General features: G+C 42.6%; 1 protein-coding gene across 11 annotated transcripts in view; it reads right to left on the bottom strand.

The window, feature by feature from the left end:
- The window catches only part of TSPOAP1 (TSPO associated protein 1), a 376,947-nt gene that overhangs the window by 85,989 nt on the left and 277,997 nt on the right, over positions 1-12,961 (bottom strand). For all 11 annotated transcript variants that reach the window (XM_077480674.1, XM_077480675.1, XM_077480679.1 and 8 more), the window contains 4 exons: positions 7,105-7,256; positions 5,185-5,775; positions 2,230-2,502; positions 946-1,131 (listed from right to left, as the gene is read on the bottom strand). In XM_077480674.1, the coding sequence (XP_077336800.1) occupies positions 946-1,131; positions 2,230-2,502; positions 5,185-5,775; positions 7,105-7,256 (1,202 nt within the window). The remainder of the gene's footprint in view (positions 1-945; positions 1,132-2,229; positions 2,503-5,184; positions 5,776-7,104; positions 7,257-12,961) is intronic.

Raw genomic sequence — 12,961 nt, 5'->3', positions numbered from 1 at the left:
CTTTCTCTGAGGCATCTTGATTCACACCTATGCAATTTGCTTTTGACCAGTTTCTGCAGTGCTTTTCGCACGTGGTTTTGACAAATTTTTCATATGTTTTTTTATGCGTTTTGCATTTTTAGGCTTTTTTGGGCTAATTTGTTGTTGCGCAGACAAGAAACACTCTACATGCTTTTAATAGGAAACCATATTAAATGGACAGTAGTGCGTTTCTGCAAAAAGCACTATAAAACATATGGGTGCGAACCAGGCCTTAATTGAATTGCTTTTGTGTATCAGTTTTCATTTCTGTCAGCAAACCTCAATACAGTATATGATACAGCTATGACGTTAGCAGGGGAGGAGATCAAGATGAAAACAACCAAAGTCAGAGTGCAAAAAAAAACATGAAATTAACCTGTCAGTCATTTTAAATGCTGCTTAATGCACAGGATGCAAGGGTACGTAATGCATAGGGTGCAGGGGTCAGAATTAAGCAATGCGAAGATTGCAGGGGGTCAGGATTAAGTAACGCACAGACTGTAGAGGTCAAGGGTAAGTAAAAAGTAGTGCATTTGATAGTTATACTGTACATTTAGTACATAACCTGCACTTGTAGCTTGCCACCTATGAAACATTTGCCAACTTTGACAATCACCATTGAGACTGTGGCAGCTTTACACACAATCGGTAATAAATGTACCCAGATTTAATGCAATTTTTTACTGGACAGTTGAACTCCTGGAGTTGTCTGCAGCAACCAATGTACGGCTTTTCTGTTTTGTTAGTTGAGGTTAGAAAACTAAAGACCGGCATAGAGTTACTCGGTAAACTTAATATCAGGAGTGTCTGTAAGGTTCTCTTTGGAGTTTCAAAGCCGCATTTATAGTTTACAGCCTTTGAAACTAACTAGAAAGTATTTCTTGAACTATATGTGCATAGCTCAATAAAGACAGCATTACCTACCTTTCCTGAGCTATCTGCCACTGGGTTCCTGGATGTCTGAGCCCACTTTTGGGAACTGGGAACAACACTAGAATCTTCATCTTCCTCATATTCCTCTTCTTCCAAAATGTCAGACAGGTTAGAGCTACGACTGTGATCTATGTGCGTAGTACTTGAATGCGTGTCTAAAGGCAATTCACCAGCATCCTGAGTTTGAAATACAGTTAATGTAAACACACAATAATACACTTTAACCTACAAATCTCAGCTTCATATCATTATAATAAAAAATGTCTGAATCTGCAAAATACACTTGGAACGCCAAATGATGTACAAGCACAATGTACCATCTGCATGATAATTATCATTCTCTCTGAAGCAGGTTCAACATATCACTTGCAAGTCAAAGCTAGAGAGCTCTCCCATCAGCAGGGAAAATGAGCTTCGACTCACAGGGGGGTGTGTCACACCACTGCACAGAGGATGATGCTTACATACTAAGAGCAACAGTCCTCTGTAGAAAGGCTGCAAGGGAAGGGACTACATTCCTATGGGTTGCTTTATCTGCTAAAGGAATGGTAAAGCTATGATCGCTTAAGCCGTCCATACATGGACCAAAATTCAGCCGGTTCAGCAGAGACCGGACAATTTTTGTTCTATGTATGGGCACTGTGGTTGTACAGAAATCAATCTACTCATCAACTTCTGTACAACTGCCCTGTCAGATTTTCTCCTCTCGATCATAGCTGCAGGCTAGAGGCTGCAATACTGATCAGTGTATTCTGACAGCAGGGGAAGTCTCTGCGCTGCCAGAATACAATAGTTAGCAGGGAGGATTTCCCCCATCCACTTCAAGTGTGTGGATAGTGGGATTAAGTGCTTCCCTTAACTGCTCTTCTTATGTGGTACCTGTTGCCATGTAAACAGCTATACCACCAGTAAAATCAGTAAACCAATCACACAAGCAGTAAATTACAATTCTGGGGGGTGTTCTGTATACACAATTTGCAGAGCATCCATAGTTGCAATGCATATAAGCTTTAATTTTGTTGTCATTATTTGACAGTTGTCAGGTAAAGATTAAAATGGAAAATACATTTTCAACAGAAACTTCCAAAACTGATTTTGTAGCAATTGCATTGGTTAAATTGTTTAAACAAAAAGTGGTGCTTCTGTTAAAGCAGAGATGCCAATCACATTCCCTGATATACAGATGAACTTTTGTATATGAAATGCAATAACAGAAACATCTCCAATGTGTAAAGGTTTCACTGACAGAGTATAAAATCATTCTTAATTACTGACCTCATTTTCAAAGATAACATTAGACCCACTTGATTCCTTTCCCTCTTTCTTGTCAACCTCAAGAAAGTCGTCAATGGACACCCCTCGGAAGCTTAGGCCGGTAGTCATGTTTTCTGCATCTTCAGATAATCCTGTCTCTGGACTCGAGCAGTCCTCTTTGGTGTTTGTTGCATTTAATTCTATAGTATTTTCCTTCTTCCATGTAGCACCCAATGGCAAGCCACACAATGCTTGGTCACTGGTTTCAGAGTCTTTGGTGTCCAGAATTTGCTTCTTCAATACAATAGAAGAAATACATTTTTGTCAGAACATTTACAAAGTGGAATATGTGCAAACATGACTATTAGATTACCTTTCCACTAAAATATTTTTCAAAAAGATCTGCAAAGTGACACAACTAGCTGGAATCCGTTTAAAACTCCATTAAAAAGGCACTCTCTATATTCAATTAATATTCTAGTGATTGTAGATTTTAAATTCTTTAGCTAAGGATTGTGTTGTGTTGATGGCCTTACTTTGAGGAAGACAGGATGCTTCTGAACCCCATAGACTCGACCTGTAAAAGGTCACACAGCGTTTGACCCACACCTGGGGTACCGATCGTAAACGATCCAGCCGATGGTCACATAGCATATATGGACAAGAAAGAAGAGGACAATCTAGTGCTCTCCGGAAGGATGCAGTGTATTTTTATATACTTCTGTTTATATGTATATTAGTGTTATTTGTACTTGAAGGATGGCCGTGGATGATGTCAGATGAATTTTAAAGGTTTTATTTTGCAATATGTTATATATAAATGAATGTCCTTTCGTTTAAGGCCTCTTGGGGGGTATTCCCCTTTAAATTTAGAAACCAGGATGTCTTCTCTGTTAGTTAACAGTGAGGTTGGTTTTAACCCTTGTTCCTAATTATTACTAAGTGACATAGGTTTCTTTATTTGTGTTTTTATTTGTATTGAGATAACTTGATTCTATTATGAACGGCTTCCTTCATGTTGGTATGTTGGCGTGTCATTAGATTGCTGCTGCGCCGCTTTGTTTGGGAGTCTATTGGCTTGTTAGGTCTCCATGGTACTATAAATAACAGCTGGCTGACGTGTCTATGATCCCATGCTGAAGAAGTCCCGCCCACAGGACGTAACGCGTACAGGGGGAGGATTCCCAACTGGCGTCACCCGCGGCCATCTTTCTGGCTGGAAACCAGATGTAATACATGCTTGTATGCTAGCACGCGTCCGGAGTGCTTTGTTTGTGAGTACATTTTGCTTCTTTTTACTACCATTTAAATAATTATCCTTAGGGAGAGCACTGTCCCCTTCCTTCTTGTCCATATGTGCTATGTGACCATTGGCTGGATCGTTTACGACTGGTACCCCAGGTGTGTGTCAAATGCTGTGTGACATTTTACAGGTCGAGTCTATGAGGTGAGAGGCTGGTGTATCTATAGTGGATGGGCTGAAATCATCTCTTTACTGTCTTTGTCCAAGATTGCACTTTAGGAGGCTCTTCTCACTTACAAGATTGGTTTCCACCAAGCAGATGATTTTATGGACTGTTTCATTTTATTTGATTGCGCTGCACTATATTTTATTTACCGTTTGATTGAGGCGTTCTGAATTATTCTTAAAACCCATTTCACATAGAGGCGAATAGCCGACTGACAAGTCGCGTTCCGTTCTGTACTATGGACCCATTCTCATAAGAGCGACTCAAGTCGCTTGGACTTAGAAAAAGGTTTCCTGTACTACTTTTGGGGTGACTTCAGGCGACTTGCATTGACTTCTATACAAAAGTCATTTTTCGCTGAAGTCATGTGCAGGTCATCTCTGAGTCGCGCTGCAAGCGGTGCTGCCCCTATGTGAACCGGCTCTAAGTGTCAGCTAGCATTCCTCAATTGAATTTTATTTTGTTTATTTCATCTGCGCAGATTTGTTGTTTATCTTTTGCTTCTGAACCCACATAATGCTTGTTGTGTGTGGCCTCAGCCAACAATGCTCCACCGGCCACGCCCCTCTGATGCATTACAATCCACCCACCATGTCTTAGCCATAGACTAGCTTATGACTAAGCCCCAGTGGGTGGGGCAAAACATGTCAGAGGGCATGGCCGGTAGAGCAGCGCTGGCCAAGGCCACACACAATGCCCATCAGGTCGGTTGAGCGGCATCTTGTCTTCCTCTTGGGTTAGTGTAGCCAGACGCCTGCTTCCTCATTCTGAGCACCAGTGTGGAAAACATCTACATCGTCGAGCGGCGCTGAGTGTCTTTTCTGATGGCTTTACTTTGACATCTATTTGAGATGCTTCTGAGATCTATTACAATTCATTTGGTAGGTACATTTGACTTGCAGTTGACCTTCCTCTGACTTGAATTTGACCTGTTTCAAGTGAGTTTTGCATTCCCATAGACTTAAATGGGAACGCCAATCCTATCTGATGCAAACAACATTCAACACAGGCCCTAAAGCTAACTTGTGCTTTTCCCCTGCATGCACATATTCCCACCACTTTCCTGCCACCAGCAGCAAAGTCACAGCAGTTGAAGCTTACACAGGGCTAGAATCTCCCTGTACCTATAACAAAGGCTGGGCAAATCAACAAGAACCAGCAATGTCACATAAACTGAGCCATAGATTGGCATTTGCTTTACTCTCTTACTGCTCTGTTTACTGCCTGGGAGCGAAGGATAAAGGAATATGTGCTGTTAGAAAGAGTAGGGCATTTAAGCAAGCCTGTTGATTTTCCCTGTACATGTAGAAACAGAATGAAAGGCAAGAGGGTATAAGGGAGCACCAAACAAGGCACAAACAGGCAGATCTTAAATACTGGCTATCCTATAATAGCTTGAATGCAAGATTTTAATTTCACTCTTTATTTGTATACACAATTATGAAATACTATTATAATAGCCACCTTATTTCGAATTAATAAGTTTACATAACAGCTTTAAACTTACCCGACTATCTTGTAATGCTGTTCCTTCAGACTGCAATGTAATCTTAGGTTTTTCCAAACAGTTACTGACAACCTTCCCTGGAAATGGGTGTGTGGCAGAATCTGGTAGAGAAGAGGAGAGTTTTTCTTGTGTACCTTGGCATGACACCTGAACCTCAGAAGGCTCTAAACTGGAAAATCCTTGGCAGTAACCAGAGGAAGCACTGAGTGGTGAAAGATGTGGTGCAATCCGGACAGGCAAGGAGTCTAAGGAGTCCCCTCTGCTACTATTTTCATGGGTGGAGAGATTAGCCTTGAGAGTGGATGTAGCTTCATTGAGAAGTGAGCAGGGAGAAGATGAAATGAGAGGCATGGATGGAAGAGAGGCCAAGGGCTGCTCACATGTAAGGCTGGAGTTAGAAAAGGTCTGCGACAACGAAGGGCTTTCTGTGACCTTTATAAAGGCAGAGGGTACTTGAGCTGGCACTGAATCCACAGATTCTCCACTGGGTGACATAGTCCGAACTGATATTTCCCGAGACACCTGCAGCAGATGCAAGTGAGATGTGCCCACCAACACACTGCCAGCTGTAGGAGAAGTAACTTCCAGTACCTGAAAAGTAGACACACATTAAAAACATACATCTTCCCTTAACAACACCACAGAGCATTCTAAAAAGGAACCCCTCCCTGATTTACCTGTACAGGCAGTCCCGGGTTACAAAGACAGGGTGTGTAGGTTTGTTCTTAAGTTAAATTTGTATGCAAGTTGGAACAGGTATATTTTTGTAACCACTTGCCGACCAGGTCACACTGATATACATCGGCAGAATAGCACAGGTGCTCAAAGGGATGTACCCTTGCGGCACTCCATCATCGGTGGATAGCAGGCGCACGCCGCAGGTCTCGTGGACTCTATGTCCACCAGTGGCCCGCGATCGTGGCACGGAGAGTCAGGACGGGGAGATAGCTATGTAAACAAGGCATTTCCCTGTTCTGCCTAGCAACATCACAGGGATCTATTGCTCCCAGTGATCGGGAGCAGTGATTTCTGTCATGTTCTAGTGAGCCCACCCCCCCTACAGTTAGAACACACTTAACCCCTTGATCGCCCCCTAGTGTTTAACCACTTCCCTGCTAGTGACATTTACACAGTAAACAGTGCATTTTTATAGCACTGATCACTTTATAAATGTCAATGGTCCCAAAATAGTGCCAAAAGTGTCCAATCTGTTGGATGTAAGTAACTTGGGGACTGTCTGCATTAGGTTCTGCATACATGATAAGTTCTAACACCCTAATGAAGCAGTAAAGCAATAAAGCACCCCGATAAATCCAGATCTGACTTAATATAGTATACATGTCACATATTTCACTACTATTATATGGAAACAAGGATTACAAAAAAATTATATATATCCATCAGTAATCTAGCTCTATATAAAGTAACTCTAAATAATGAACAGCACTCATGAATGCCACCAAGATATCGGTGCCAAAATCTATTAGTTCACAAAGACCTGCCCATGAAGAAACAAAATCTCCAAGATAACCAACTAGGGAGTTGCTACGAAAAAATCATTAGCTAAAACACAGTTTGTAGGTAGACGCTTGAAACTAAAACACATATAAGCACTAAATGCATCTTCACGTACAACTAACGTAACCATCTGAATCTCTGTTGATATTACACTTCTGTAATCTCCTACACAGCAGCACTCATATTAGCAAAATTGAGGAGAGCACAGCAAGTCAAACAGCCTCAGCTGAATTGCACAGCGTTGTCCATCAAACACTCAGTTTACTGGCAGAAAAAAGGGCAGAGTAATGTTCTCATACATGTGCTCCTCCTTGTCAGGAGTTCCAACTTAAGCATGAATCATTTCAGCAATGATTATGGTCAGATACACTATTACAGAACAGCAGCACCATGTTTAATCACCTTTTGTCCATCAGCATACACTGCATAGCCAGTTACTCGGACCCCATTTGAAGTTCCAGCAGCATCAATTGTCACTGGAAGCCAAGTGATGAGCAGAACACCCGGCTTTGGACCTAGCTCAACCTGAACGTCAAGTGGAGCATCAGGAGGACCTGTGAAAATAAATGAATTACTGCACAGAAACTAGATGGCTAATATATGGCATGCTGCCCAGTAATCTAGCATGTTAACAGTCATACAATAAGAGCCAAAAAAGCTGATTTGCAGGTACACTCTATCCATAATAATCATTTATTAAAGGACTGGTCTATTTTGGGTCTGACATTGAACTCCATGTCACTCTATGTCCCATAGCTTTTCCACCATACTCTCATACTTCAAAGGAAAACTTGTAGCTGGGGTATTCTTTACATAGGGCTTTTAAAGTTGTAATTGTATATTACTAATAAAACAAAAATAAACCTGTAGCTAGGCTATACAGTGGGGAAAAATAGGATTTTTATTACAACTTACCTGTAAAATCCTTTTCTTGGAGTACATCATGGGACAAAGAGCCTTAAAGAGGGATTCCACTGGAAAAAAAAATATATTAAAAGCCAGCAGCTATAAATACTACAGCTGCTGACTATTTAATAAATGGACACTCACCCGTCCCAGGGTCCAGCAATGTCAGCAGACGAGCCCGATTGTTCGCTCGGCTCTTGGCTGCTGCTGCCACAATTCTTGGTTAGGGAATCAAGAAGTGAAGCGTTGCAGCTTCACTTCCCTGTCCCCTACTGCGCATGCGCGAGTTGCGCAGTGCAATGGGAATGGTCCGCGCTGTCTCTGGGACCCGTGCGTGTCCCAGCAGACAGCGCGCCAGGACAGGAAACAGCATAGACTCCCGTGGGAGTCTGTGCACGGAAGTGGGTGCAAATACCTGTCTGAGCCCTTGTACACACGGTTGGACATTCTGACAACTAAATCCTTTGGATTTTGTCCGATGGATTTTGTCCGAAACTGTTACATACACACGGTCGGACAAAGTTGTCGGGAAATCCGATTGTATATAACATGACGACGTTATTTCATTACGACAGGACTACGTTCAGGCTAGTAGCCAATAGCTTTTGTCTAGGAATTTGATCTGATCATGCGTGGCACTTTGTCCGTCTGAGTAGGCTACACATGATCGGAAAATATGTCCGATCGGAGCATTTTGTCGAAAAATTTTATGGACAAGTTGGAAAACTTGGTCCGTCGGATACTCTGATGGAGACCACACACAGTCGGATTATCTGACAAAACGGTCCGATAGGACACATTCCGTCAGAATCTCCGACCGTGTGTACAAGGGCTTAGACAGGTATCTGCACCCCGCTCCCCGCGAAAGGTGCTAACTGTGACACCGGAGGGGGGGGGGGGGGGAGGGTTCTGATGAGCGGAAATTCCACTTTAGGGTGGAACCCCGCTTTAAGTAATTACTTAATGGGTTATGGGCCACCTTTAGGTGTTGACACTGGTAAACCCAATCAAAGGAAGTTTACTCCCTATATAACCCCTCCTCCTTCCAGGAGCACATCAGTTTTTGTAGAAAAGCAATATACTTGCATCCCAAAAGAGGGGAGGGACCTTTGCTTCCCATGATGTACTCCAAGAAAAGGATTTGACAAGTAAGCTGTAATAAAAATCCTATTTTCTTTACCTAATGGGATGTCCCATAGCAATGCCACATGAGGGATGGGAGAAAACAACCTGCAGGGTACACCCAGACTTGAGGATCTATACTACTGCTTGCAGCACACTGCACCCTAAGGCGATATCCTCATACCTCCTTACATCCACCTGATAACATTTTGTGAATGTATGCACTGAAGACCAAGTTGCGGCCTTACCGATCTGAACCAGGGGGGCCTGATGATGTACTGCTCAAGAAGCACTAACCTACCTGGTAGAATGCACCTTAACTTGAAATGGGGGAATCTTACCCCTTAAATCATAATTTTGAATTATCACTTGCCGAATCCACTTAGCGACCGTGGATTTTGATGCTGCCTGTCCTTTCTTAGGACCCTCTGGCAGAATAAATAAGACATCAGTCTTACGAATCTGAGCAGTTTTCTTTAAACAGATTTTCACTGCTCTCACCACATCAAGACAAGGTAGTGATCTTTCTTCCCTGGAACATGGTTTTCCAGAGAAGACGAGGGCGTAACACCACTCTGTCCTCATGAAAAATCAAATATGGCTCTTTACAAGAAAGAGCAGCCAATTCTGAAACCCTCCTTGCTGAGGATATATCAACCAAAAATATCAGCTTCCTAGTCAGAAGGACTAGGGGAATCTATTGTATTGGTTCAAATGGTTGTTTTTGTAACAGACAAAACTAAGTTTAAGTCCCAAGGTGTCAAGGGAGGTTTGACGGGCGGATTAAGCCATGTCACCCCTTGTATAAAGCCCTAGACTAAAGAGTGAGCAGCAAGTGGTCTTTGAAATAAGACTGCTAAAGCCGAGACTTGTCCTTTAATAGTACTTAAAGCCAATTTCATTTCTACCCCCAATTGTAGCAAGGCAAGAATTCTGCTTATGATATATCTCCGAAGGTGCTAACCCTAGGATTCACACCATGAAACATAAGCCTTCCAGACTCTATAATATATAGTTCTGGAAGCTGGCTTCCTAGCATTAATCAGGGTAGAGATAACTGACCCGGAAAGCCCACGTTTTTAGAATGTGGGTTTCAATATCCAAGCTGTTAAATTTAGAGACCGCAAGGAAGGATGGAATATCAGTCCTGAGAGAGCAGATCTGGCCGTAGTGGGAGGGACCATGGGCCCTCTACTGCCATCTTTACGAGTTCTGCGTACCATACTGGCCCCACCAGAATTATCGGCTTTGTTTACAGCTTGATCCTGCAAAGTCGTCGAGGCAGCAACTGAATAGGGGGGAATGCATAGATCAGCGAGAACTGATCCCATGGGGTCACTAACACATCCGTTCCACATGTGAATGGATCCCTTGTTCTGGCCACAAAGTTGACCAACTTCGTGTTGAACCTGGATGTTAGAAGATCCACGTCCGGAATCCCCCATCTTTGACAAACAGCCCGAAATATGTCGGGGTGAAGAGACCATTCCCCTGGGAATAACTGCTGGCGCCTTAAGTAGTCCGCCTGCCAATTCTCTACTTCTGCTGCATTGGTAAGTCTAAAGCTTTAATTGTTTTGTTCCAAACAGGCAGGATACTGTTCTGCAACAGTCTTGAATGGAACTGGGCATAGAAAACTGCTTTGAATGAATCTACCATGGCTTCTAGCAACCACATGCAAAGGTGAATGGAGGGATTGCCATTTGACCTGACCCTCCGCATCAGCTCTTATGAAATTGATTTTTGCTTGAGGCAAGAACACCCTTTCCTGGGCTGTGTCTATGATCAGACCCAAGTACTCCAGCCTTTTTAGAGGTATTAGGGAAGATTTCTCTAGGTTGAGAATCCAACCCAAACTTTTCAGATAGTTGGTTGTAGTGCGTACGGCCGTACACTTTGCTCCAAACAAGTCACTCATTGATCTATAAGTAATAGATCGTCTAGGTACGCTATGACTGTTATGCCCTGTGCCCTTAACCTGGCTAGAGGCGGGACAAGTACTTTGGTGAACTCCCGAGGTGCTGTGGCTAGCCCGAAGGGCAGGGCTACAAATTGGAAATGCTGCTGTTCTAACTCAAACCGCAGAAACTTTTGATGAGCAGGAAATATAGGGACATGCAGATACGCATCCTTGATGTTGATTGACGCCAGAAGTTCTCTTCCTAGAAGGATAGAAACTACCGACCCGATTGTCTCCATGCAAAAGGAGCAGATCTTCAGGAATTTTTTTTCAAATATTTAATTTAAACCACAAAAAGGGAGAGTCTACTGGCATTTTTATAATGTCCAGTGTGCATTAGGCCTTATGTGTATAAAAGACACCTGTCCACACAATTGCTTTCTTCCATTTAAACCTAACCATCATGGGCAAGATCAAAGAGCTGTCAAAGGGCGCCAGGGACAAGATTGAAGACCTACAGGAGACTGGAATGGGCTACAAGACCATCAGCAAGAAGCTTGGTGAGAAGGAGACAACTGTTTTGATTATTCGCAAATGGAAGAAATACAAAATAACCATCAATCGCCCTCGGTCTGAAGCTCTATTTTGCCTCATAGGGTAAGGACCATCATGAAAAAAAGTGAGGGATTGGCCCAGAACTACACGGGAGGAGTTTGTGAATTATGTCAAGCCATTTGGGACAAACAAACAAACCAACAATAACTTAACACGCCGTGATGGATTGCAATCCTGCAGCGCCAGCAAAGGTCCCCCTTCTCAAAAAGGCGAATGTACAGACCCAGCTGAAGTTTGCCAATGAACGTCTAAATGATTCCGAGAAAGATCGGGAGAAAGAGCTGTGGTCAGATGAGACCAAAATTGAGCTCCTTGACATTAACTCAACTTGCCATGTTTGGAGGAAGAAAAATACTGACTATGACCCTAAGAACACCATCCCTACAGTGAGCATGAAGGTGGAAACATGATGCTTTGGGGCTGTTTCTCTGCAAAAGGTACAGGCTGACTTTGCTGCATTGAGGGGGCCAATCAATGGGGCCATGTATTGTAAAATCTTGGATGAGAACCTTCTTCACTCAGCCTGAACACTGAAGATGGGTCATGGATGGGTCTTCAAACATGACAAGAGCCCAAAACATACCGCCAAGGCAACAAAGGAGTGGCCTAGCCAGTCTCCAGACCATAATCCTAAAGAAAATGTATGGAGGGAGCTGAAACTTTGAGTTGCCAAGCGACAGTGTATAAAAATTCCTCCTGAGACGTCGCCAAACCTGGTAGCCAACTACAAGAAACGTTGTACCTCTGTGCTTACCAACAAGGGCTTCTCCACCAAGTACGAAGTTATGTTTTGCTTGGGGATCAAATACTCAACTCAATTTATAACATTTAGATCATGTGTTTTTTCTGGATTTTTGGTTGATATTCTGTCTCTATCATTTAAAAACGTAAAATACACCTATGATGAAAATGATAGACCCTTCATTTTTTTGTAAGTGGGCAAACTTACAAAGTCTGCAGGGGTTCAAATTATTATTTTCCCCACTGTATATATTTACTTATTCACAACAAGTAGTAAACAAGCTATAGCTCTAGATACTCTTGAGCAATTTATCCTCAAAAAACACTGCTCAAGTCCTTCAAAGTGGGTCTCTGCACTCTTTCCCCTTCTTCCACTTCTCTTCTTGACTGGTTTAGACTGGGCTGTCAGTGTTTCTGCTGGGAATTTTGAGGGAAAATTGTTCCACAGTGCCTGCAGCCACAAAGGTCAGTGTGGGATTTTTTTTTTAAGTTTATTTGCTACTTGTAAGACTATGTTAACTGAATATCTATGGTCACAATCTCCCTACACCTCAAGATCCTGTGTAGAGAAGTTTCAACTACAGGTTTATTATGCAGATAAAACTATAGTAACCTTTAAAATAAAATGATAATCCACTTAAAGTATCATTAAACTCAAATCATTAAAAACTTTCAATACATATTATATTACGAGGGTTCTTCAAAACGTTTCTGCACTATTTTTATAAAACTCTAAATATAAAAAAGTGCAAAAACTTTCTGAAGACCCCTTATACATGGTGTTCATACTCACTCATCCACTGAAGCAGGCATCACTAAATGGCCGACTGTGGTCCGGATTACACCATTTAGGAGCCAGGTTCTGTCTCCAAGCCTCAGCTGCTGTCATTATCACAGCAGTGCAGAAAGCAGGAGGCAGGACAGAGAGTAGAGGCACAGTTGCAATTGGATGGAGGGCTGGAGCTGCCCATGATA

This window comes from Lithobates pipiens, unplaced genomic scaffold, assembly GCF_037356315.1.
Source record: "Lithobates pipiens isolate NorthernLeopardFrog02 unplaced genomic scaffold, aLitPip1_a1.2 Scaffold_16, whole genome shotgun sequence".
Classification (NCBI taxonomy): domain Eukaryota; kingdom Metazoa; phylum Chordata; class Amphibia; order Anura; family Ranidae; genus Lithobates; species Lithobates pipiens.
Note: the sequence above shows the minus strand (reverse complement) of the source record. Positions and strands in the feature narration are given on the sequence as shown.